General features: G+C 39.9%; 1 protein-coding gene across 4 annotated transcripts in view; it reads left to right on the forward strand.

Annotated features, from left to right (window-relative positions):
- Positions 1-26722, forward strand: part of DAAM1 (dishevelled associated activator of morphogenesis 1) — a 166189-nt gene that overhangs the window by 45818 nt on the left and 93649 nt on the right. For all 4 annotated transcript variants that reach the window (XM_026000599.2, XM_026000601.2, XM_026000600.2 and 1 more), the window contains exon 2: positions 19229-19448. In XM_026000599.2, coding sequence (XP_025856384.1) covers positions 19266-19448 — 183 coding nt within the window. In that variant the 5' untranslated portion in view covers positions 19229-19265. The remainder of the gene's footprint in view (positions 1-19228; positions 19449-26722) is intronic.

Consider the following 26722-nt stretch of genomic DNA (forward strand, 5'->3'; position numbering starts at 1 on the left):
CCTCTGGTTTTCTTTACTTTGGGTGCCCATCTCTCGATCAGTCACTGCCCAGGGGACAGAGTGCCTTGATTGGCCAAGCCATTGCCATGTGCCCACCTCTATTGATAGAGAGGTTGACCACCTTTCTAGAATCACACATGGAGGAAGAGTGAGGTAGTTCCCATAGGATGTGAGTAGACAGATTGGTAAGAAATGTGTCCATTAGAGATAGCAGTCACAGGTCCCAAGACAGATAATAGCATACTCTCACATTTTACTTTGTGTGCACATGCTTGTGCCAGTATGGTTTAAGGACTCCTTTGGTGCATTTTGGTTGTGTGTTACTTTAAAGTTTTTGGGCTGAGGCCCATGGTAAACTACAGGGAATCTGGGAATTGCCTGAAATGATACACAGCATTTTATATGTATGTACAGAAAAATATTTTTCCCCAAGTTCATGTTGTGTGACATGTTCTCTCCAATAAAGTTAATAGAGGCTCTTTATAAGATTCTGCAAAATATTTGGCTCATCTTCTTTAACATGTTGGGAAAACTTTAGAAAAGTTGCTTTCACAATTATTTTTGGAAAATTAGCTATAGATTCATTCTCTTAGGGTTCTACCACTTCCTATTTCCTCCAGTGGAAACTCTATCTTGAATGGTGTTTATCAAAAAAGAAGATACAATTTTTTGAGACTTTGCTAAAATTAACTATTTTGTAAGATTTGAACCAGTTAATTTTGTGGAAGCTTTTGTGTTTATAATTGATAGATTATCAATTGTGGTTCATACTGGTATAAACAACCAGTCAAAGAAGCTGGCTGTTTACAAAGTTCTTTTTTCTTAGGCATAAAGAACTTCAATAGTTTACTACCATTTTTTCTCCTTAATTGTAGAATTGTAGACAGGAGAGAGAATTCTGTTTGATTGGAGCCAATTCAAACGTCGCCAAAAGGAAGAGCCTCCCAGCTTATTCTAATTATATTAGCTTCTCAAAATCAAAACGGTGGTTTACCAGCGATAGGTGGAAACAAGAGGGCTATTGCACTCTGTCCCATTTTTAGAGAGAGAAATCAGGTGACCTTGGTTCTTGTTTTGGGAATTATGTATAGACTTTTATAGTGATCCTGGATCTAGAGCTTATTTCTTATGGGTTTCTTAAATCACAGATTTCCCTTCCTCAAGATTAATTGTTTCCTATACAGGGATTTGGTGCTATGCGGATTAAATTGCTGAGATAAAGGCAGGAATGATATGCTTCTAAAATGGGTCCTCTGGTTCACTTCATCAGATGTTAGAACTGGAAGGGATCTTTGAAGATTCTTACTTAACCTCTCTCAGGATAAACTGAATCTCCAACAGGCTTAGTAATTAGGGTCCCAGGGCTACTTGAGGAACAGAGCTGAAATTAAGGTCTAGGGATCCCTTCACACTAGTTATTTTTTCCAGCTATCCCATATTTTTCTCAGGCAAAATTTTGACAAATTATCCTCAAAGCATTGTCTTCCTTATGGGGGAACTCAAAATGTAGACTCTGAGGACAAGGACCAAATTGGTCTTTTTCATCATCATATGCCCTATAGTTTCATTAATTAGCAGCCCCAATAATGATAGTAGTTGTAATGGAAGAAATAGTAATAATAATCATGTCTATAAGAACTTACTCTGGCAAGGCATTATTCTTTTTACTTTACATATATTTACTTATTTAATCTAAACAACAACCACATGTGCAGAGTACTATTATTACTTTCATTTTATGGATAAGGAAAACTGAGTTCCAGACATAGAGGGCCTAGAAATATGCATACAAGGCACTTGGTAAGAATTTGCTCAGTCCTTAGAATTTACAGAGCACCTTACTAGTCACTATGTAGTGTAGTGACATTTCAAGGCAGGGCATTACTTGGAGGAAATAGTGGCCCAGAGGGCTCTTAAGAGACTGAAGTTAGAGGGATAGTTAGTGGTAGAGCTAAAACCTACTTTGATCTTTACCTTCTGACCTTGTTATGGTCTTCACTAGATTTCTACAGAAGCACATCCTGAAGGTCAGTGGCAGCATCTGGTTTTATATTTACTCACAGGTTGGTCATTTCCAGCATTCTTCATTGCTTTATATAGATCCAAATTTCTATCTGGTATCAATTTCTTTCTGCCTAAAGGACTCCCTTGAAAGAGTGTTGGCCTTGGTTCTGGCACACAGTCGAGTTATTTGTGATCAGTGAGACACTTTTGAGGCTGCTTTTAAGCCCTTTCTATTTTTTTTTTAAAGATTTTATTTATTTATTCATGAGAGACACAGAGAGAGAGGGGCAGAGACACAGGCAGAGGGAGAAGCAGGCTCCATCCAGGGAGCCCGACGTGGGACTCGATCCTGGGTCTCCAGGATCAGGCCCTGGACTGAAGGCAGCACTAAACCACTGAGCCACCCGGGCTGCCCTTTTAAGCCCTTTCTAGAGCAGCCTGTGTCTAGGACCCTTTTGGGACACTTCCTGATGTTTTATGTAAACCAGCTCTTTCTACTCAGTTGGTGGGAATGCCAGTTATTCTCAGCCCTGTGCGAACCTTAGGTCCTTGTGCAGAGCAGTACTTGCCCACGATTTGAGAGGACCTCTTTATAGATTTCCAGAGTTGCTGCCTCATTCTCCCTGAACTTTTATCTCTGACTCCTCAGCTTAGCAAGGCCTCTGAGCTTGGCTTGGCTTGACTGGGGTTTCCTCTTCCTGCACTACTGCCTAGTAAGTTGGAGTGATAGTAGAGCTCATTTCACTTGTAATTTCCTTCCCTCAGGGATCATTGTCCTGCATTGTCTTTGTCTAGTAATTAGTACAGTTGTTTCATGTATTTTGTCTACTTTTCTGGTTATTTATAGGGGGAGGGCAATTTTTGTAGCAGTTAATCCTTCATGGATGGAAATGGAAGGCTGGTGTCTTGTTTGAGGTTCTAAACCTTAGCAGGGTACTATATGTCCCTTGTTTGTTTGTTTGTTTTTAAAGATTTATTTATTTATTTATGATAGACAGAGAGAGAGAGAGAGAGAGAGAGGCAGAGACACAGGAGGAGGGAGAAGCAGGCTTCATGCAGGGAGCCCAATGTGGGACTTGATCCCAGGACTCCAGGATCACGCCCTGGGCCAAAGGCAGGCGCCAAACCACTAAGCCACCCAGGGATCCCCTGTCCCTTGTTTGTTAAGGGCCCTTTACTTCATTTTACTTCCTCTCCTAAGCTATATTCAAGGGAACATGGAAGTTACTGGCAAACTGAATTATTATTTGAAGCAAGTAGAATCTACTCTTCCCCATCAAAGATGAGGCAGAAATTGACTACTCCTTTTATTCACTGTCTGCTCACAGAGCCAGAGTCTGGAACCTTGAAATGGCTTAAGAAGCCATGGGCTCCTGTGCCTGTGAACTAGTTGTGCTAGGGCAAGATCCACATCTGTTTCGTTCATCCTTGTATCCCAAAACTAAACAGGAGAGTGGGCACACACTAGGTCCATGAATGAATGAATGAATGAATGAATGAATAAAATGTGTAAATTATCACACAGAATTATGAACTTGGGATTTGTGTGTATATATGTGGGGAGGGGAGTGATTCTTGACTGCCTGTAAATTGTATCTATGAGGAAAAACCAGTTTGACACCTGCATGGGTATATGCATGTGTGTGCACATGTGTGTGTGTGTATTTGTAGGTTGATTACAACCTACAAATCTCTGAGCATCTCTGTCCTGGTTGCTTTTCCAGTCTGAGCAAGTACAGTTGTTAACTAGCTTGTTTTTCCACAAAGAGACTGGCTTTTACCTTTACGTGCCACTACCCAGTGAGGTGGTGCTGTTTATAAGAGGAGTTACCACAGAGGAGCCAATAGCCAGGTTAGTGAGAACATTTGCCACAGCTGATGAATAGGAGGGAGACCTACCTAAGATGGATTGTCCTGGATGTTTATTTTCGTGGAATGGAAAGTGGTGTATGTAAGGTAAATGATGATTTGGGGAGGGGAAAAAAAGGAGACATGGGACACAGCAGAAAGGTGGTGGTATATATGTAGAAATCATGAATAAATAAAAATTAAGCAATTTTATCATCATCTTCATGTAGATTGAATGTTCACTTAAAATGCATAGCCTAACTTTTTTGATGCTACTTTGAGGCCTCTTCTAGTGTTATACAATCTCTTATTTTGACATTAATTTTCATGTCCTTTAAAAAACAAGTTACCAGTATTTACCCTCATCTTTTGTGATCAGCTGTTATGCTTCCATTTGGGGTCCCTTTTAATTTATACTCCCCATGACTGTGTTTGCTTGCTTATTTAAGATTGGATCAGAAGCTATGAATGTAAGAGGATACACTGTACTATTATTTCAGTAGCTTTAGGATTTGGGCTTTAGGGAGCAGGACTTTAAGATTTTCAAGCAAATTCATTCCTTCTAGATCAAACTTCCTAATAAATACCTAACAAAAAATTCTATCATTAGACACTTCTGGTCTTTTATGTAATGCTCCTGAGGCTGCCACCTAGAGAGTGGATTACCTGAAGATAAAGAATAGCAATATTTACTTCTGTAGCAAAGAATCCCATGGATTTAAGGGGATTCTGAACTGTACTATTTTGGTGAAAATGAGCAGCTCTTTATTTGTTGCTATGGTGATGAGTTAGAATTGCATGGATATATGCAGTATTGTCTTTAGGAAATTGTTTGGTAGCTTCTTCTCCTTTTCTCCCTCCACCTCCTTTTATAAATTATAAGTGTAAAGGAAAAAAAGTCATTGTTCATTATTGGGGTTTTACAGTTGAACAGATTGTTTTCATTTTGAGAACTAACAATTGTAGAGGTGGGTGTGGTGAAGTGGAAAAGTGCAGAAGTTAAAGCAACTTAGGTCAGAGTGTAGAAATTCATTGACAGTGGACTGTGTTCTCGGGGAGACACTTAAGGATTCACTGCTTATCTCTTTTATTAATTGAGATACCAAATGGATGTAAAGCACATTAAAAGTGGCTGGCATATTGAAGAGGGCTGATAAATGAAAGTCATTAAAAAAATTTTTTTTTAATTAAGTAAACTAACCCCAACGACACTGAGATCGAGTTGTATGCTCTACTAACTGAGACATCCAGACTCCCCAGAAAGTCACTTAATTTTTATAAGGACTTATTACTTTGTAAACTTTTGGAAACAGCTTGATAATCAAGGCAAAAAAAAAAAAAAAAAAAGTAATCCAAGCCCATGTTTTTTTTTTTTTTTTTAAATTAGAAGAAACTAAGATGAAACAAGTTTCCTTCCTTTTCCAATGTCTGTTCTCTTCTCTAGGAGGAGCAACTTAATGGGTTTTTGTAGCTATTATTTTATCACAGGCTAGGCAATTTCTTTGCATGTTTACATAAGTATATTCTTTTTACATTTATGATATACCATGTTGATTCCACAACTTGGACTTCTAATTTAATATACTTTAGTTCTCTTAATGATAGAAAAGGTGTCCTGTGGATTTTGTTGTTGTTGTTGTTGTTTTTAAAGATTTTTGAGAGAGAGAGAGTGCGAGCTTGTGCATGAGTGGAGGGAGGGGCAGAGGGAGAAGGAGAGGGAGTAAGAGAATCTCAAGCAGATTCCCTGCTGAGCACCGAGCCTGATGCAGGGCTCAATCTCACAACCCTGAGATCATGACCTGAGCTGAAATCAAGAGTTGGTCCCTCAGTCAGCTGAGCCACCCAGGCACCCATCCCATTCTTTTTAATGGCTGTATAGTATTTCATTATACAGAGATACCCTACATCATTAAACCAGTCTTATATCGAAACCTTCTTGATGACTTTAGCCACTTGATCACTCTTGGCTGTTTAATATTTTTCAGAATATGAAGTCCACATATTATCCTCAGTCCAGCTACTCCACGTTTTGTACATGAAGCAAAGTAACAATTTTTTTAAAGGTTTTATTTATTTATTGAAAGAGAGAGAGCATGAGGAGGGAGAGGGGCAGTGGGAGAAGCAGGCTTCCTGCTAAGCAAGGAGACCAACATGGGCTTGATCCCAGGACTCTGGGATCATGACCTGAGTAGAAGGCAGACCCTTAACCAACGGAGCCACCCAGGTACCTCCAAAGTAACTATTTAAAACAGCTTTTCTTGTTATGGCATTTAGAACAAATTTTGCTAGAGAGACGGTCTCTTCTGTGTCTAGTCTTTTTGAGTTATGCAATAGAGCAATTACTATTCTCACCTAATTATATAGAAAATTACAGAGTAGGGTGGAGTAGGCACACTGGCTAGTATCAGCTTCCTTCACACGTCCCCCTTGATGACTGTGGAACAGCCTTTTTTTTTTTTTTTTTTGGCCTGGTTTGAATCAAGAGTGTAGTAATCCTTGTGTAGTAATTAAAATTCAGTAAAGATCTTTCTTCGCCATTTGTTTGGCTCATACAGTTTCAGAATTGTTTGTTCAGCTATGTGAATAGCTTCCCAAGGATGTTTGTCACATGGAGAGACATCACAAATGAGAATACAGTGTTTATTGTAGCTGCTGGTTATTTCTATTTTGGTGGATTGTTAGCTTTGTTTATGAAAAGAGATGATATATGTTCACTAGTTCACTCACTCAGCATATGTGTTCTTTTGGCTGTGGCAACACCTGCTAGCTCTCACAACTTTCCCCATCCCATCTTTATCCTCAAGGTCTATGCATTGCATTTATCATGTACAAGTTAGACAGTTTTGAAGTTCCTGTTAAAAGGAAAGCACTTTTTCTGAGAACATATGACTTGACTTTATACTTCCTTAAGACTCTATCTCTGTATGACTTAACTTTCAGAAATGGCACCATTGTCTCGTTCTTCCGAGGTCGTATGGAATTTCTGGAAGTGACTTGGAACTCACTTGCCAAAGGAGCTTATTAATTCAATAGGTATCAAATCGAGTTCCTTCCATCTTTGATATTTTCCCAAAGTTTGATAGGCATACCACATTGACTGATGCTGGACCATTTGTTCAGACCTGATTGTCATTTTCCTGTGAGCTGTGTGTACTTATTTTCTATTATCTTGTGATGATCTCGGAAAAATCCATTTTACTTTTCCCTTTTCCAGTGTATGCTTCAAATTCATTGCTTCCAAAGTAATGGTAACTTTGTTTCACAGGGACTGATACCAGTATACTGGTAATCATTTTGCAGTTCTCAGAATCATAGATTTCCTTTCCAGCTGTTTGTAATGAATATTTATTGATATTTGAAGGAGTCAGATTTCAGTTACATAAACTTTGGAAGGTGTAGCCAGGAAATAATTGGAGTCTTATCTTGTAGGACTATTGTCAGCACTCAGACCTCAATTTCATAAAATTCCTTGATAAAATCTTGGTCTAGGAAAGACCGTCTCTTGCCTCTTATGAATTCACATAATCACCATGTTTTCATTTGGTTCTATAAGCACTGTAGTGACGTTTTAATGATTGATAAAGAGGACCCTAGGGGTACGTGTGTCTCAGTCAGTTAAGCATAAAACTTTGGCTCAGGTCATGATCTTGGGGTCTTGGGATCAAGCCCTGTGTCTGGCTACCTGCTCAGCAGGGAATCTGCTTCTCTCTGTCCCCTTCCTCCAGCTCATGCTTGCTCTCTCTTTCTTTCAATGTAGAATAGCTTTGAAATGGGCCATTTTGGTGGATCTGCAAATCAACATAATATTGACAATGAAGCTGTATGCATTTTTGGGCATGGGTTTCAAGTAATGTAAGAGTTGGACGCTTATCCCATTGAGCCACCCAGGCACCCCAAGAAGCAGTGTTTTTATACTGCAGGCATACCAACATTTAATAAAACATTCACTTGTTGAAGGGTCACTTAGATGATTCTCTATTACAAATGATGAATGGGTTTTCTGATACAGTGTTGTAGTGAATATCCTTGTTAGTATATCTCTGTGCTTGTGTGTGAGTATATCTGTAGGTTAATTCCTGTATATGGAATCCAGGAATTCTTAGATGTGGATCAGAGGGTCAGTACATCAAAAACAACAATAGATATTGCTATTTTTCATTTCATTGAGGTGATACAATTGATTTTCCTATCCACAGCTTATTAGATTGCCCATTGTGGAACTGAGTTCCCCCATCCCAGCCTCCATTATGAAAAAGTTTGTTCTGATTTCAGAGGGTTGTATATCTAAGATTTCAGAGGGTTGTATATCTAACTAAGTGTCTTTGAAGGTTCCCAACATGAAGAGAGATTGGGGAAATCCCATGTCAAAGCGTTACTTCTCTTGGTCTTTTTAGTGCTGTGTGTTTTGGAAGTTGGTTTTACAGGCCGACATAACAAAGTAATGCCTTCACTTCCATCATTAGAGGGTATGTGCGTCTTTCGAGAAGGGTTGGGACAGCTTGCATGGAAGAGCAGTACCTACGAGAGCCATACAAAATCTCAAACAGGTGAGGGCCAGAATGCCTCTTTACTGCCTTATTTCTATACCTGAACTTGCATCCAATTGAAGCTTTTACCATCATCTTTTCATGAGCCTCTCTCCTCTCTTGAAGATTTATTATGAAAAAAAAAAAAAAGAAAAAAAGAAAAAAAAACAAAAAACAAACAAAAAAGATTTATTACGTAAAATTTGTAAGTAGGATTTTTATGAAGGGTAGGATGGTACTTTCTAAGGGAGTTGCAGTTTTCATAATATGACTCCAGCACCTGTCCTTAACTGTTTCTTGGTGGCTTCTCCTTGTCTGTCATGTGCAGGACTCAGTAACAGCCCAAGCCCAAAATGAATGCCTCTGAGTAGCAGAAGTAGAGAGACTCAGGATCCTAGTAAACAACTCACCACACTAATTTTAAACCCAGGAATCACCATGGCCTTAGCTTTCTATAAACATTTTTTTACATTTGTAATGGCAGATGGTGGCTGTGTCCAAGAATGTTCAGAATGACGTTTCTGAAGCAAAAGTGTGAAAGCTTGTGGCCCTTGGGTGCTTTACAGTAGGGTGTCTAATGTGGTGACCAATTCACAATGACTCCCCTAAATAGAAAGATGCCTTCAGATGTACAAAATAGAATAATAAGTAGGTGAGGTTAGTGCCTGCATAAAATGTGAAGGAGAATCAGGTCAGTATTGCCAGGGTCATCGTTGTTGCAGTGACTAAGTTAGGTGTGCTATGTGGTATTCTTGTGTAAGTGGTTGGATTGAAATCCTTAATCTGTCGAATGCCTCAAAATATTACAGGAAAGCAAAGACTTTTTTGAGTGCCTTTTCTCACGTTGCCCCTAAAACTCTCTGAGAATTTCCCACAATTTGCAGATAAGCTGACTAACCTGCAGAGTCCTTGATTTAGTGATGACAACTGCCCTGTAGAGATGAAACCAGCCTCATTCCAGGAATTTGTTCTGCTGATACACACAGGAATGTCTGAGAAAGGAATCTGGTTAACACATTGCCACCAAACAGTAGTTAACAAATATAAATCCTCCTCCCAACTTTTTTTTTTTTTTTTTAAAATTTCTTTTATTTATTTATGATAGTCACAGAGAGAGAGAGAGAGAGAGAGGCAGAGACACAGGCGGAGGGAGAAGCAGGCTCCATGCACCGGGAGCCTGATGTGGGATTCGATCCCGGGTCTCCAGGGTCGCGCCCTGGGCCAAAGGCAGGCACCAAACCACTGCGCCACCCAGGGATCCCTCCTCCCAACTTTTTAATGTAGTTCTCACTTCCCTTTGTAATGTCCACTCAAAATCCATCAGACATTTATAGAGGACTTTTGGATGTTGAAGTCTTTCCTACAGTTCCTCCAGGAAAGAAGTGGGTGAGCTGCTATTTGAACCCGGGTCAGGTTTCCACGGCTGCCTGTGTCATGTTGTCTGTTCATTAGTTTTTCCCTAACTGAAAAGCACAGACATTTTCCATGAGAAAGATGGGGGTTTCTTAATAGTTACCAGAGAATGAGGCTAAGTTTAACTAAGAACTTTTGTTCTACATGGTGTTTCATTTTCTCTTGTTGCAATTATATTAATCTTGGCATAAAAGTAGTCAGAAGAACATGAACAGAGGAGGGTAATTAGTGAGTTTTAAGTTTTTTTACAGTAAACATGAACATATAAAGCCCTCTAGGCAAGCTTTTATTTCTTTATTTTTAGTTCAGAGAACTGTAGTTTCCCTAGGATGCCAGTGGACATTATTATTCTCTGTAAAGGCCTGTGTACAAGTAAAAATTATATCTACTTGGCAATGAGATACCTTGATGATAAAACGTAGTTACGGTATTTGAGAGGGAATAAGATTGATAGCATCTGGTTTGGGGGCTGTGAGGGTTCATAACAGTGCTCACTTTTCCAAGGGTCCTTGTGGGGAGAGGAACTTAATATTACTATGAGGGTGGCATTGTGAGTCCTGGGCCCAGAGTAACTCTGGTTTATTTTCTCTAATTCATATTCAGCTTTACTTGAAGATCTGGAAAACATGGTTGTTAAAACTAAGTGTATACCTATTGAACCTCTTCTTTCTTAGAATTTGCCAGAATTATTTCACTTGTGAGAAGATTCCAACAAATGAGTTATAATCTACTTGTTTTTAGGCAAGAGTTTATAACATCACTTAGATTTTTTGTGTAGATAGCACCAAAGCCTTAGCTATTTGTTTGGTAAGGTCTGAAACCTGACGTACGTGAAGTGTGCTCATGGTGGCAGGGAGGCGTTTTTTAAGAGACACGACGTTTGCCTATAGAAGTGAAGACTCTGACTTCAGGGGCCACTTCCATGGGGTCAGCAGAGGTCCAGAGCGCATATGGTACAGGCAGTTGTTGGTGCCTTGCAATATATAAGTACTCTCCTCTGGTGACTGTGATGTCTCCTCCTGTTCTTCCTGAAAGAACTGCTAGGTGATTCAGGAAAGTTGCTTGTTTTACCTGTCTGTGAAAGAGCAAAACTTGGCTTCTTGGAAGAGTGAGAGCTTTGATGTGAAACAACTGGCCACTGAGTTGTAGCTTCCTATGTTTGTATAATCCTTCCTTTAAATTTGTCTTTGTACAATATGAGTGGATCCTTTAGAGGCACTGAAGATAGAAACCTAAAGGTGGAAAACAGTTTGCATTTCTTTTCAGCTTCGTGTAAATTTGTTTATTGACCTAACTCACAGACTAGCCAACAGGTTGGCAGGCCCAAGGGCACAGGCTGTCTGGCAAGGCTGTGCTTTCTTTGGTGGGGAGCTCCAATGACACTTTTGGTTTGGCCCTTCTCCCAGAGGATCAAGACGAGATGTCCTGGCTTCCAGACTGGTTTCTGTCACGTGAACAACACAAGCTTGCTAACTCATGAACCGGGTTGTATTGGCTTTAGGGATTTATGTCCTCAACTCATGGTTAAAGTATTGAGTCACGACAGAACAGTCATTGCCAGCTTTTTAGGGTGAAACCTGGAGGTCCATCTCTCCTTTGCTCTTTACATGAAGAGGGGGGATGTTTTCTGGCAGGAGTCTGACTTGGGCTTGTAAGGAAGACTTAATTATGTGCTGGTTGAGGCTTGGTCTGGCTTGAGGGTGTGCATGGACTTCACTTGGGTTCCTTCATCCCTTATCTGGGGAGGAAATGGGGAAGGAATGGGACAAGTTCTGGCTTCTACTTTGTGCACATCCCCTGCCTACACCAACGTGGAGTGGACATAGAGGAGGGAGAGTGCTTTGCATTCACTATCCTGGTTAAGGCAGTGGAGCAGAGAGTGCTTTCAGCGTACCAGTGGCTTTTTTGAATGTTTGGGTTTTGGTGTTCTCATCAGTGGTGGGATACTTGTATTGTCTTCCTCTTTCCTCAGGAAAGCCAGTGGCTGAGGGGATTGACTGCAGGGTGTATTTCCAAAAGCCACTTCCAGAAGTGTTCTGTTAGAACATCCTTCTGGGACCAAGTGTGTGAAAAGGGCTGGCCCTCCACTGGACACACTGAGAAACGCCCTTTCCGTTTCCTGGTGGAGAAGATATTGAAACTTGCAAGGAAAACACATCCCCTTTCAAACACTTCTACAACCTTTAGACTGTATCCCATGATTTTTTTTAAAGCTCCAAATAGTATTTGGCATCTGGTGTGCTTGGGAAATGAAACCAGACATGAGGAATGTGAGAGGGGAGAGAGATGGCCAAGGAAAGAAGCAAAGCGGTTTTTTTCTTTTCACATTCTTCTTGATAAGAGAATTTGGGTTAATGTTATCATGTTGAAAACAAAAGTACATGTCAGGGCCTTTTGGAAAATTGCAAAATGTGGGGCAAATTGCAGCTCTGAAAACAAGAGGTATGGCAATTAAAGCAGAGGATTCCCCAACCATTCTCTTTAAAGTTAATCTTAGGGCATACTTTTTTTTTTTTGTTTGTTTGTTTGTTTTTGCTTTTCCTTCCTTTCATGTCTGTGACATTGTTTGAGAAATTCCAGAGATCATTTACAATGAAGAAATGATGACAGTATTTTAATATTGCAATTAAAATTGGAGAATTAAATGTGAAATACTGTCTTGATTAAAAAAATAGAAGTGGATTATGGTGTCTATGGTCCCCCTACCACATGTGGCCGGTGCATACAGAAGCTCTCAACTGTCTGACCAAGGTGGTGACTGGCAGGAACTCCCAGTCTCTCCTTTCTCCCTTCTTCAGGATCTAAGTTATTTCCCTGTAACCACTTTGGTTGGAGGAGAACCTTGGTGACTTAGCCAATGAGAGTATCCCTTAGTGTGGACAGCCATCATTATCAATGTGTAGCAAAAGTCCCTGATAAAGCAATTAGAAAGATGTATGCGTCTTTTTCTGTCAACGTGACTTTCAAGTTTACCCCATACATTAGGTACCAATATTGTGTTGCTTGGTGGAAAACAAACCTTACATATCACATATGTGTTGGCATTATCAAAGAAAACTGTTAAGGAAGGTTTTCTTGGAGACTGTAAGTTCTCCAATGTTTTATATCATCGTTATCATCATCATCATCTATATTCCCGAAAATTTGGCCCTCATTTTTTGACTGTTAGCACATTGCAAGTCTTGTTTGTTTTGTTAAAGAGCAGTACAAATGACTCTGACTTCAAGCTAGGCCACAGATGGATTAAATTTCTTATTCTTTGCTAAGCAAAATGCACCTGCTCCAGAATCTTAAGTAGCTTTTTAATTGCTTCCTTGTGCATGGCATAGCAATAGTCATCTGTAATGTTATAGATGGATTGCATTTTGGATGTCCCAGAGGTGACTTCTTCCCCTCTGCAATGGTGCCAGCAGCTGAGATTAGAAGATGTGTTCTGGTTGAGGGCCCAGCTGTCATGGTGGAATTAGTTCTTTCCCTCAGGCTGATCTGATTAAAAAGGGGCCAAGATGTGGAAGCATAGGCCCCAGGTTTCAGTAACTGCATTCCCTCTTTTTGGATAGAGTTAGCAACTTAGCTGCTCCCTAAATTTCTCAACTAGGCTGTGATCACTCTGAATCTGAATTTTCTTTGTCTGTGTCTCTAGCACCTAATGCTGTGTCTGGCTTATTGAAGTTCAGCTATGATAGCTGAGGAAGTAAATACTTTCTTGGGGTAAAGTGTTTATTGAATGTAAGGAATGGGGAAAAGATTCTATCAGCAGGTCTCTTTCCCATGGAGCTTACTTTTTTGAGGGTGGGTGGAAAAACCAAGCACCAGCTAGTTCAGCTAGAAAGAAGCTCCTCGCCTGAGGGAAGCTGCAGGATGAAGTCTGTTTGTGAAGCTACTGTCAGCATCTGAAAGCTTGAGAAGTGGCTAAGGAGCACTTGGTGATGTGATTGACTTTAAATGTCTTGGCATTTGTGAAAAACAGATCTGCTGGCAACTGTGGGAAGAACACCCAGTCACACAACCCTAAAGTTCAGAGACAAGACCATCTGTTCACTTAGGTATTTGTTTTTGCATTTAACAAACATTTATTGAGAATATACCATGTGCCAGAGAGTGAATGAAACTTAGTCTCTGTCTCATAGTCTAGTGGGGAAAACACGTGAATTAAAAAAAAAAAATCCAGACAACCCAAAAACACTCAACCATGTATATGGTGCTTGAAAAAGAAATGTTGACCATCTCTGGGAAACTAAAGGCCCATTAGGATAGTAATATTTGAGTGGGTCTTGAATGGTGAGTGGAAGATAGGTACAGAAGAAAAAGAGCCTCCTAGGCCGAGGGAACTGTGAATGTATGGGCTCAGAAGTGTGATTCCTGTCAGTGTTGGATACTATGTGCACATGCTGCCAGGAGTGGGGTCGGGGGGAAGTGTTCATGGTGCCAGGAGACGAGGGTAGAAAATAAGGTAGGCAAGGGCTAGGCCGTGGAGGGTCTTATAGTCTATGCCGGAAGCTGGACTGTGTCCAGAAGACACTGCAGAGCTGAGTGACACAATCAGATTTATTATGTGCCGAGAATAAGTCCCAGACTGCTCACTCCAGTGGACAAGGCCTTGGGGTCTGGACCCCTCCCCTTCCTAGATGCTTCTCTCTTAACACCTTCATTATTTGCTATGCCCCAGCCACAGTGGTCTTCTTTCTCTGACTCAGATGTGCCAAGTTCCCCACCTGCTCTGAACTTCTGCTCATACTCCTTCTGCCTGGAATCCTCTTCCCCCAGTACTTTGCAGGACTAGTTCCATTTACCCATTAGGCCTCAGCTTAAATGCCCTCTCTGGAGAGGCTGTCTGTGATCACAGTATTAAAAGTCACTGTCTCCACACCCCCCCCTCCCCCGGCACTATTTTCTTTCATTTTTTGCATTCCCTGTAATGCTAACTAAAATTAATAGTTACAGTTTAGTTTGCTTGTTTTTCTTTTTCTTTCATACCTTTTCCAAAACAAATAACTTTTCCAAAACTCTTTGAAGGCTACATCATCTCATTTTCGGCCCCCTTTCCTTAAAAAATAACACATAATCAGTATTGAACAAGCCTTTTTTTTTAATTGTTTGTTTGTTTGTTTATTTATTTATTTATTTATAGTAATCTCTAACACCCAACATGGTGCTTGAATTTATGGCCCTGAGATCAAGATTCTCATACTCTATGACTGAGCCAGTCAGGCACCTGACTACTCAACAGACTTTTGACTTAATGAATTAAATGGTGAATGTAATGGAGTAGAGCAGCTGTTGGTGACTTTCAACCCATGGGCTTTCATGGGCACACCACCTATTTTTGTATGACCCATGAGCTAAGAATGTTTCACATTTTTAAGTAATAAAAATTTTTTAAAAAATATTTTGTGACCTGAGAAAGTTATATGAAATTCAGATTTCACTATCCACAATAAAGTTTTATCGGCACACAGGCATGCCCATGTTTTAGAGGTGTCTTGTGGCTGCTTTCATAATAAAATGGCAGGGTTAACTAGTTGTGACAGAGGCTTAAGGGCCTGCAAACCCTAAAATATTTACTATCTGGCCCTTTACAGAAAAGGTTTGTCAACCTCTAGACTGGGGAATCATGGGCCAAGGAGAAGAATTGAAGAACTGTTGTAGTCATTCAGATGAGAGATAAGAGGAGACTGATCTCAGTGTTTCCTATGCACCCCACCTCAGTATGGCCAGAATGTAATATAACTTGGGTTTAAGTGAAACAACCTATAAAGTGCAAAGTAAAGTTTCTCTCTGTTTGTTTCCCACATACTTTGGTCCTACTCTTATGTGTATGAGGTGCTGACACAGGTTGTGGGTGCTTTTTCTCATGGAGTTGAATCAATAGAGAAAGTAAGACCCACACTACAAATTACTTGAACTGTTGGTTATGCCTGAGAGGGTTTACAAAAGCTAAGAGGGCCTAGACCACATTCAACTAGGTAGGTTAGCAAGACTGCCTGGAAATGAACTTGAAAGTTGAGCATGGACCATATGACCCTCCTTGGGCTGGCTCTTACCTAATTTCTCTGGCCCTTCCCCATCCCATGCATCTTCTAACAACCTAAACACTACCTCCTTCCCCCCATACAGAGGCACTTAGTCACGTGGACCTTGACAATAGTTCCTGAGCAGTCTCTCTTCATTTTACTGACAGTTGAGTGACAAGCTGTGCAGAACTCTGGCCTGCCTGCCAAGGGGGATATGGTTCCTGCCCTGAGAATGTACATTGGAGACAAACATTAACAGTTCTATTTTGATGAGCTAGTAAGTCTTAACTCCCATCCTCTGGTGTACCTCAGTGCTATTGCTGCCTACCCTTGCTGGTTAACAAAGAATACAAGAATTGTGCACTGAGAGAAAATGTTGTAGCTATTTGCTGAGCTATTTGCCTTATAGTTGACAAAAAATGTTTCTAACAGATTGGAAGGAAAGCAACTAGTCCTTCACCTCAGATAGTTTGAAAAGCTGGAGTATGGATCATCATAACTTGGATATTTTTGAAAAGAACATTTTTGCATACACATTTCCCTCCTTCCATCTGTCATATAAACAATCAGAGTGTTTTTTTTTTTTAATCCATCTTATTGTAAAAGTAGTATGTCTTCATTGTGACAACAACTTGGGAAGTTCAGAAAAGTTTTTCATTTTTTAAAAAAGTAAGCCATTCATTTGATACAAGCTAACTGTTGGCTCACATTTTGGTGCAGTTCTCTGGTCCTTTTTTTCTACACCTAGATGTATATTTTACATAAATGGGACATTGTATGCCTATTTTTTATTTTACATATCATAAAAAATAACATGTCATTAAATATTCTTTTACAGATGACTACTTGATGGTCTGTCATTTAGTTGTACCATGATTACCCTTTCCGCATAGTCCTCTATTACTACCACTCATTTTTGCCCTTTTTTATTTGTTACTATAGCTAACACTTTGAAAATTTTTGTGACAACATCTTTGATAGTATCTCTGAATATTTCATTGGGATATATTTCTAGAATTAGAAATAGTAGGTCAACAGTATGACTATTTCAAGGCTTTGAAAAATAGCCCTTCAGAAATGTTGAACCAAATTTCTCTTATCACCAGCAGTGGATGGGCTGGGCTCACCATACTGAGGGTTGTCCGAATTGGTACTGTCAGGATGGAGAGCATACTGACAAAGATAAAGGCAGAAGGAGTGAGCAGACCACTTGGATGGAAGATAAGAGGAGTGCAGGATGTTTATGGGACATAGGAAATGGTCTGTTGGCTAAAGTGGAAGATACTTTTAAGGAAATAGAAAAGTCAGAAGTTGAGTTGGATTGGATTTGATGGAGCACTGAAAGCCAATTAGATTGGTATCAGGGAGACTTTGGTGGGTTTTGATGGGGAAGATGAGAGCCCCGGGCTTTGCAGTGGAAAGATGGTGTTAGATAGCACAACCTGTGTCACAACACCACTCACTCCCTATATACTCCATGCCTCTTCCCATCTTGTGCCTTTGCTTACACTGTTCCCTCTGCCAAAATGCTCTGCTTTCCATAGTCTATCAAAGCTCCACTCATCTGTCAGGGACCATTTCTAGATTCTTCCCTGTGTACTTTCTGCTTGATTACATAGCACTTACTGGTATGATATGCCATATTACCTTTGTTATACTTCTTTGGTACACTGTTCTCTCCCACCAGATTATAAGCTCCTAGTGACCCATTTCATTTATGTATCTTTAGGTGCTTATAGTGCCTGGTATAAAATAGGTGTTAACACACATTTACCAAAGGAACCCCAGGTACTGCATATTGTCTCCTATGACCTTGCACAAGTACACTTTCGGCCAGGAGATGCATGCTTCAACACATTGGGATATTGGATGTCTTAGCTAAGTCTTTATTCCAGAGCCAGTTGGATCATCAAGTAGGGCTACATGAGGGACACTTTGCTCTTTACATTTCCTTCCCTTTCCCATCCCAAAGACTTCTAGTTGCCAGCTTCCAGAGACCATTATCCCTTGAGTGAGTAGAGATCTTGACTCTAGAAGCATTTGTAAATCATAATTATTTGTGAAAACTTTGACCAGAGTTTGTATCATTGCATGAGATTGTTTTTAAAAAGTCATATTAGGGCACCTGGATGGCTCAGTTGGTTAAGCATCTGCCTTTGGCTCAGGTCATGATCTCAGGGTCCTGGGATGGAGCCCCATGTTGGGCTCCCTGCTGAGCAGGGAGTCTGCTTCTCCCTCTCCCCACTGCTTCTGTTTTGTCTCCATCTCAAATAAATAAATAAAAATTAAAAAGTTAAAAAATAAAAAGCCATATGGCATCATGTTGTACACATCGTTCTTTGTTTTTTTCATCTGACAGTGTAACTTGGGAATTTTCCCAAGGCAATACATATAACTGTAGTTTTTAAAAAACCAAATAATCATTAAAAATATATTTTTGTGGTGAAAATTCAAATTCAAAAGGGTGTAAAATGAAAAGGAATAGTTCTCCAATCCCCTATTTTTGTTTTAGAGGCTACTGCTATTAGCTCTTTCTTACATATATTCATAAGTACATATATACATTCTTTTAAACATGTAATCTTGTAGAATATATATATCATACAGCATCTTGAACATGTTTCCATATCTATATATACAGATGCCTTTTTTAAAAATGAGTGCAGTGTTCTATTATGTGAAATATAACCATCTCCCTATTGGTGAACTCATTTGATCTTTTTGTTGGAAAATCTCTGACTCTTCTAGCTCATGTGAAGTCACTCTTCCTTTGTTATGAATTTAAATTATTCAACATAATAAACAGTAACTGAATGCCTCCTTCTTTCTTGGCACTGTGCAGGACATGAGTGCCAACAAGTTGCTTGATGTACAGTTCCTTCCCTTGACTTGGAGTTAATCATGGTCTAACAGGAGGGTATTTCTCTTAAGAAACTTAGGATGTGATATGAACTGGAATGGATAGATATGCCTTAGCATACATATCATTAATTCTATTTTGGGAAGGTTAAAAAGAAGCAATTGTTATCAAACTTTAAAGGGTAAGAGATCCTAGATTCCTAGCGAGTACGGAAAAGATGGTCATTCTTGCAGGGGAGTTAAAGAACAAGATGGGTTGGCAAGAAAGAGCATGTGCTAGGCAAAGAATGACCAATGTGATTGGGACATACACTGTGGCATGGAGAGGTAGGGATATACTGTTTGCTCAGCAGTTGGTCACAGGAAACATTCAACAAGTGAATAGAAGGATGTGCTCTTTGCCCAAATGGGCTCCAAATCCTCTTAGAGTTGTCCTGTTTGTGCCCTACAGGGGTATATTAACTGCTTCCAATACAGAGGTCTCTTTCTTGAATTGGTCTGACTTAAAACAAAAGTTTTATCCATTTTTTCACCTTTAACTGTATCATGTCCTCTTTTTTACAGAGTTTAGTTACTTCAAGAAATAGAACAGAATTCAGCCATGGCCCCAAGGAAGAGAGGTGGACGGGGGATTTCATTCATCTTTTGCTGTTTCCGAAATAATGATCACCCAGAAATCACCTATCGGCTGCGAAACGATAGCAACTTTGCTCTTCAGACCATGGAGCCAGCATTACCCATGCCCCCTGTGGAGGAGCTGGACCTCATGTTCAGTGAACTCGTGGTGAGTCCCCACCTTCCTTCCTGAGGTGTGTGGGAGCCAGCAGGAAGAGGAGAGGATGTGCTTGATTTGGTTTGGTTAGCCATGGGCTTGCCCTTCTTCAGTGAAATGACCCCTTTATGTTGGCACCCCAACTGTGAGCACTGAGAGGTGCTCTCTGAAGGAAGAGAAAGAAGAGGGCAGCATTACTACATCAAAGGGCTTTGCTTTAAAGTATAGGGATTTAGAGCTTTAGGTCTTCAAATATGTGGCAGAACTACATCCTAAGTTGCTCTATTCCTCTCCATCCCAGTCGGAGTCTATATTGTGTGCATAAATAATTCCGTCATCTGCTTCACACCTTCCACAATTCCCTAATGCTTTCTCCACCCCTATTCTCAGTGTATAGTATTCATGTCTTTTTAAAAATTAGTCATACTCCTCCTCCTGTCCTGGGTCCTTTGATGAAAGACATTATTATTTAAGTACAGTATAATTATTTAGCCTAATGACAGGATTGCAGTAATAACTGTTGTGGGAAACTTTTTGTAGATCCTATCATATTTTAGAATGCACTATACTGAAGTGAGAGATATATCTGGGGTGACTGGATGACGGGCACTGAGGGGGGCACTTGATGGGATGAGCACTGGGTGTTATGCTATATGTTGGTAAATTGAACTCCAATAATAAAAAAAAAAAGATATATCTGGTATAGGATCCATTCATCAAAAGATGTAAATGCTCTCTGTAGCTTAGCCTTTCCCTGTGTACTTTCTGCCTGAAACACTTCTGAGGTAGTGTTTCTTTCCATTCTGTTTTAGGGGATATTATGGCATACTTTAAGGGGTACTGGCATGGGGATTAGGAAGATCTTGGTTCAAATTACTGTTCTGACTTTATTATCTGTGTAAGTATGGAAAAAGCAAATAAGCCTGTTTTCTGGAAAGTGAGAAAAAAAAATAATGCCTCTTCCTGGTTTGATGTAATATCTATGAATAATAAATAGTGGGAATGGCCCAATGCCTGGCCCTTGTTAGGTGCTCAATAAATGTAATATGAGTACTCCATCCTCCCTTTATCACCATTGTCATTTTTTAATGGAGTTAGTTCTAATCAGACCATTTATATCATTCAACAGATATTAGAGAGTGCAATCATTTTGCATGACTCTTGAGTCAACAAAGTAACGAAGGCTTTGTTACTGCCCTCCAGGGCTAATATCTGAACGGAGTGGGTCACTCAGCTCTTCTAGGCCAAAATGTACTCATAAGCTTATTGTGTGACATAAGCCCATGAGAGAATACTATGGAGCTGATATTTGAGTTCTGGTCTCCTGAGTTGATTAATGGGCCTATTACCAACTAGAATTGGTTGGGCTCTTGGCAGCATATTTGTATTTTATGATGTTGATGGATACTGTCAATGTTTAAAGAATCTCTTTCCTCTCCTGCCCCTGCATGCAGGGACTCTGTTCTAGGTGTTAATCAGGAGGCTCAACATGGAAAACTAGAACCTGCTCCTTAATAGCTGATAGTTTCAGTAGCAAAAGGAGACCCATACAGGTTTATAACACCACTAAAGGAAGAAGCACAACCTACCTCTGCAGTGATTGTGGGTAGATGTGTTGTGGAGTGTAGGACGTAGTGATGAGGAGGTGGTCAGGGAAGACTTTCTGGAGGAGGTAAGCTGTGAGGAACAATTGAAGGTGAGACAAGAAGTGAGGGGATCAGTGTAAATGGCTGTCTCAGGCATCTTAACCTAGTTCATTCCGTGATAGCAAAGCCTTAGTGGTTACAAACTGCTGTAGTTTATCACTTGCTAGTGCTGCGTGTCCACTGTGGGGCTACTGTGGTTCTATTCCTCACCATCTTTCATCCAAGACCCAGGCCTGAGGGAAGAGGGAGTAGAGACATGGTGAACTGCTAGCAGGCTCTAACCTCATGCTTAGAAATGTCACTTCTGCCCCCATTTCTTTGGCCAATAAAAGTTACAAGGCCACTCCTGAGTTCATAGGGTAAGGATAGATCATCCTTCTGTAGAGGCTGGCACCACAAATTGCATGGCCAATCCTGAGGTCATGGGAGGTGGGGATGGGGAGGAGGAGGGAGGACACATAGCCCTCTTCCAGGGACAGGCACTGAATCATCTACCATGATGGCTATCAAGAAGGGCAAAAATGATGTATTCACAGGCTTGGTTTTATTTCCCACTTAAAGTATATTAAAACCAAAAGTCAACCTAAGGAGATAGATGTTGTTGATAGATGAAGGACTTCTTGGTGGTAGTGGAGCTGGTGGGCAGAGCCTAGTACACTCAAAGCATCCATATTCACTGGCTTTTTTTATTTTTTTCCACTGTCTTTTTAATTGTATTCTATCAGACTCTCAAAATGAGACCTAAGCCAGAGAGCCTGTGTGGTGGCAGCTCCATGTTCATCTTGAAGACGGCTCATTGTTCTGTATTCATAAGGGAGAAAATTCCATTCTCTGCCTTATTGATGTCTTTATTCTGTGTGAAAATTGCCTACAGCTGTTAGTTGTTAAAAAGCCAATGCCAAACCAGGACTTTAAGCTGAAACCATTGGAAAACAAATTATGTTGAGGTTTGTATCTGTCCTGGTGAGTGACGGATGGATTTCTGTCTATTTCTGACTTCGGGGACTTAGACCACAAATCCATCCAATGGCCAGGGGTGTCCTGGGGTAAGAGAGGTGGGTTCAAAGCCACTAGAAATTTCTGTTCTGGGTTCTCTTGAGTGTTCACAGAAGAAGTTCTGCCTCTGCCTATGCACAGGAAAGGGAGGCCACGTGGGGAAGAGGAGAGTCAGATGAAGAGGCATGGCCTGTGGCTTCAGATCACTCTGCAACCTGTGGTGACTTCCTTCACCACAGGTTGGAATTTAAGTTTATTGCCTTGCCTATAAAATGGGGATAATACCATCACTCCGATAGGGTTGCTGTAAAGAAGATGACTTCTTTAAAAAGCCTAGTGCCTATTAAATGCTTTATACCCTACATCCTAATGCAATGAGAGGAATGGAAAGTAATTCAGGTATTTCCTGAGCACAACACCCTAAGCAGATATCCCAGGTTTTTCCTTTTCTTGAAAGATAATCTGCTTACTGTGAGTGAGCCAGAGTGAGTCCTAACTTGCAGGGCATTTTACCTCTATCTGTCGGAAAGCATCTTATCATAGCCGGTTGTTGTAAGCTGGTTTCCTTTGCCTTTTCTGATGACACAATGGCCTCCCACTTTAAGAGTGGTACTCAGTAGGTTGCTTGCAGAATTGCTTACTGCAGCCTTATCATCTCATAAATAAAGCAAACCTGAATGGGAGGTCAGCTGTGAGGATCTGTAAAGAAGGTGGTTAGCGAGGAGCACCTGCCCACAGGCAGTGGAATCAGACTCCTTCCAGTTTCAGGATGTATTGGTTCCTGGAGATCCCAGTCCAAAACCCTGCTTGTCTTTTCTTTCAAAAACAGCTTTATTGAGTTCTAATTTACAGACTATATAATTCACCTATTTACAGTATATAACTCAGTGGCTTTTAGTATATTCACAAGTTGTGCAGTAATAATCACAATAAATTTTAGAATGGTTTCATGACTCCCTTACCTATTAACTGTTAAGTCTCATTTCTCCCCAATTCAACCATCCCCTGGCTACCTCTAATCTACTTCTGTTTCTGTGAATTTGCCTATTCTGGGCATTTCATAGAAATGGAATCATATTATACGTGGCCCTTTGTGACTGGCTTCTTTCACTCAGCATAATCTTTTGAGTTTATCCATGTTGTATGTCAGTACTTCATTTCCTTTCACGGTTGGATAATACTTCATGTAGGAACATACCATATTTTGTTTATCCATTCATCATTGATGGATGTTTGGGTTTTTGCCAGTCTTCAGCTATTATGAATAATGCTGTAAACTATATTCATATATAAGTTTTTGTATGAAAATATATTTTCAGTTCTCAGGGTATAGACCTAAGAGTGAAATTTCTGGGCCCTATGGTAACATAATGTTTACCTTTTGAGGAATTGCCAGACTGTTTTCCAAACTGACTGTTCCAGTTTGACCCCATCTTTGCCAACGTTGTTATTACCTCTTACAGATTAACCTGCTGATTTTAAAGCTGTTCAGTAGCTCCTGGAGAACTGAGGATATGTAATTTGGAAATTTTTAAACTATTTTTGTGACTTGTCAAATAGAAATAGTCTCTATGCTAACAATTTTTAACTGATTTGATATACTTTAAAAAATATTCAGTTAAGGGTTTGTGTAATCTCTGCTAACTATGTATTTTATGTCTTTCAAGCATGAATCCTTTTTTTTTTTTCTGTATTACTTCTCCCACTTTTTTGCCCCATTTTTTCTGCTTTGTCTTTTGCTTTAGCCACAAATTCTAAGCATAACCAATCTGAGACTCAACACTATTCGCATCAAATAAGATTTAGCTATGGTCTTTCTACAGCCTTTTAAAGTTCTTAGATTATTTTTGCCAACCTATTTGAAGACTCCTAGGCATTATAACTCTATAAGTTCTCCTTATTCAAGTAACTTTTTCATCTCAATGTTAGAAGATTTCCTTTGGGGTGAACAGAAGAATGTGTCATTAATTGGTCAGTATTTTTTGGGTGTATGTGTGTGATAAGTACCTGCTCTATGCGCTGAAGTAACTGGTAAGCAAAGCAGTCATGGTTCTTCATTAATCTGTGGTGCTGAAGGCCTAGTGGGGGAAACAGGCAATTAAATACGTAATCTTATCCAGTGTGCCTGAGGATTATGAGAGCTCCTCCAGTAGTATATATTATTGAAGAAGAATGTTCAGTCCTCCTTTTTCACGAGGGAGGGAGTCCCACTCACAGGTTCCATGTGTATAACCTTAGCTCTCTTGCCCAGTAACTCCTAGCTTCTCTTCCAGCTCCTCTTGGGAATTGCATAGCTTAGTCCTTTCTTTCTCGATTTCTCTACAAATCCACTTGCTTTCTGGAAACACATTTTGTGACCCTTGGTGCTATAAATTTCCTGGGAGTGAGCCCCCTTGGGGAGTTCCGCAGTCTTCCAGCTGGTGGGTAAGTGTCTAATTCAGCATTGAAACTCAGCAAGGCCACTTGTCTGCAGGTGAAAGTTGGGTTCTCCGACTCCACTTCCATGTGTAAAAAAGTAGGTATTTTGATTTCCATTTTTGCTTGGGTCCTTAGCTTAACTGTCCATTAATCCCAAGCTTGCCATTTGCTGACACCTACTTCCAAACCCCACAGATTCTTAACCTAGTATGGAAGGGTGTTGGAAGGCTTGGTGGAGCAAGTTTCATTTAATGTAGGAAGTATAAATCAAATAGGGATATCCAGGCAAAGAGGAGAGAGGAGTGTTATAGGCTGTGAGAGCAGGATGTGTAGAAGGCTGGGAGTTGAGAGAAAGCATGGAAGGCTCAAGGAACAGAAAGCTCAATATAGATGGAACATGAAATAGGCTGAGAGGACTGGGGCTTTGAGAAAAGGGGATGGGGATGGTGTATTATTGATTTAGTTATACATCTTAGAATCTTATTTGAATGAAAGGAAGGTGTCCTTCCTTATAGGTTTTCTCAGCGAACCAAATATTCGAAAGTACAGTGGAATATTCATTGATTACCTATACAAACATAGACATTGCTCTTTGCAGACTCTGTGAGGTGTTGATAAGTTTAGCAAAAGGTGTCATGTCTTCTCGAATAGATTCTGAGTATGTTTTCACTTGAGTCCAATTGATGAGGTGAGATACTTTCTTGCTACAGCATATACTTCCTCAGGGTACTTTAATTTTGAAATGAAAAGGAAAGAGAAGATTATGAGGAGCACCCCCTTCTGTTCTTCCAACCAGTGCACAGACTCCTGCATACACCAGAAATTGGAAGGCTAAGGATTCCCTACAGAATATTCCACAGCAACAGTGATATTACAATTGGTATCTCCTAATGGGTTCCCTCAGCTCCCTTGCCTTGTAAAACATGCAATATGTCCAGCTGCTTCACCCAGCTGAGATTTTAGGTCAGAAACCAGGTTTGTAACCTGGTTGTGGTTTTGATGTGCTTAGCACTAAATCTCCACTCCTCTAGAACACACATTTGTTGTGTGTATTTGGAATCAATTTATTTAATAGATGTAATAGAGAAAAGCTTTCATTTCTAATATGGATATGAATTTATGGCTAATTGGAAATATACATCATGGACGCAAGTTTTCCTAAATCTGAAATATGACCAATTACATTTTACACTTTTCTGGTTAATCTGTTTTCTTTTGAATCCACTGCTTTATCTTCATTTATTTGGCCAGTGGATCTAATGTTTTAGGATAATATAGAATGCTGTACCTTCCAGGCAATGTAAACTATTTTAAAGAAACTTATTTAAAAAATTCATTAACAATCACAAAGCTACCATTTATACTATTGAAGATTGTCAGTGAAAATTAAATCTTAACAGGGAAGGTGGTAATGATGGATAGGTTGATGGGAAGATTTATATATTCAAACTATAATTACTTATGATAAGTGAGTTTTATTTTTACTAATTACTGAGGACATTAGTAACCAGCATAAAATTGGAGAAACGAAGATAGCAGGAATGAGAGACTGTAGTTGATGTAACAGAGTCAGATGAATTCACGGTCAAGGTAAGCTGTGCCAAGTGAGTTCATTTGGGAATCTACATCAGTAATCTTTTCATTTTTCAATATATTCTGAAGTCACTTTGGTATGAAAGGCGCTACAGGAGTCCAAATTTGTCTTATGAATTTGCCAGTGTACAAGTTTTGTTCTTTTCCTAGCTGTGTGAATTGTTACCCATCTTCTCAGGCTGCCAACATAAGTTCTTTTATTACTAGGACTATCTTAAGGTCTTTTAAATAAAAATTCTTCCATTATCACTAGAATTGATGACAAGTTTCAGCACTTTTTATCTCTTTGTTTTTAAAACTCGGCTTTCACACTAAGGCCAGGACTAAGAATAGTTTCTTACAGGAGCTATTCAGTTCCCTGTCTCCAAAAAAAGATGCAAAAATTGAGTAGCAAGACCATTTCATTTTAACCTGATTGAAGGGAAAAAAAACTGGTTGTAAGGAGTCAAGAGTTTTAATATATTGTTCCTTAGAGTCTAAAGGATTGCTCAGTAGTTAAGCAGAGGAAATCAGACTATAAAGGCTTTAAAGAAATGTTTGGAATAGTCTCAAAGTGTTCAGTTGTCTGCAAGCCAAAAATCAGAACCCAATGAAATAATTGATATTAAGATTGTTCTGTTTTGGGGCACCTGG

This window comes from Vulpes vulpes, chromosome 6, assembly GCF_048418805.1.
Source record: "Vulpes vulpes isolate BD-2025 chromosome 6, VulVul3, whole genome shotgun sequence".
Taxonomy (NCBI): Eukaryota; Metazoa; Chordata; class Mammalia; order Carnivora; family Canidae; genus Vulpes; species Vulpes vulpes.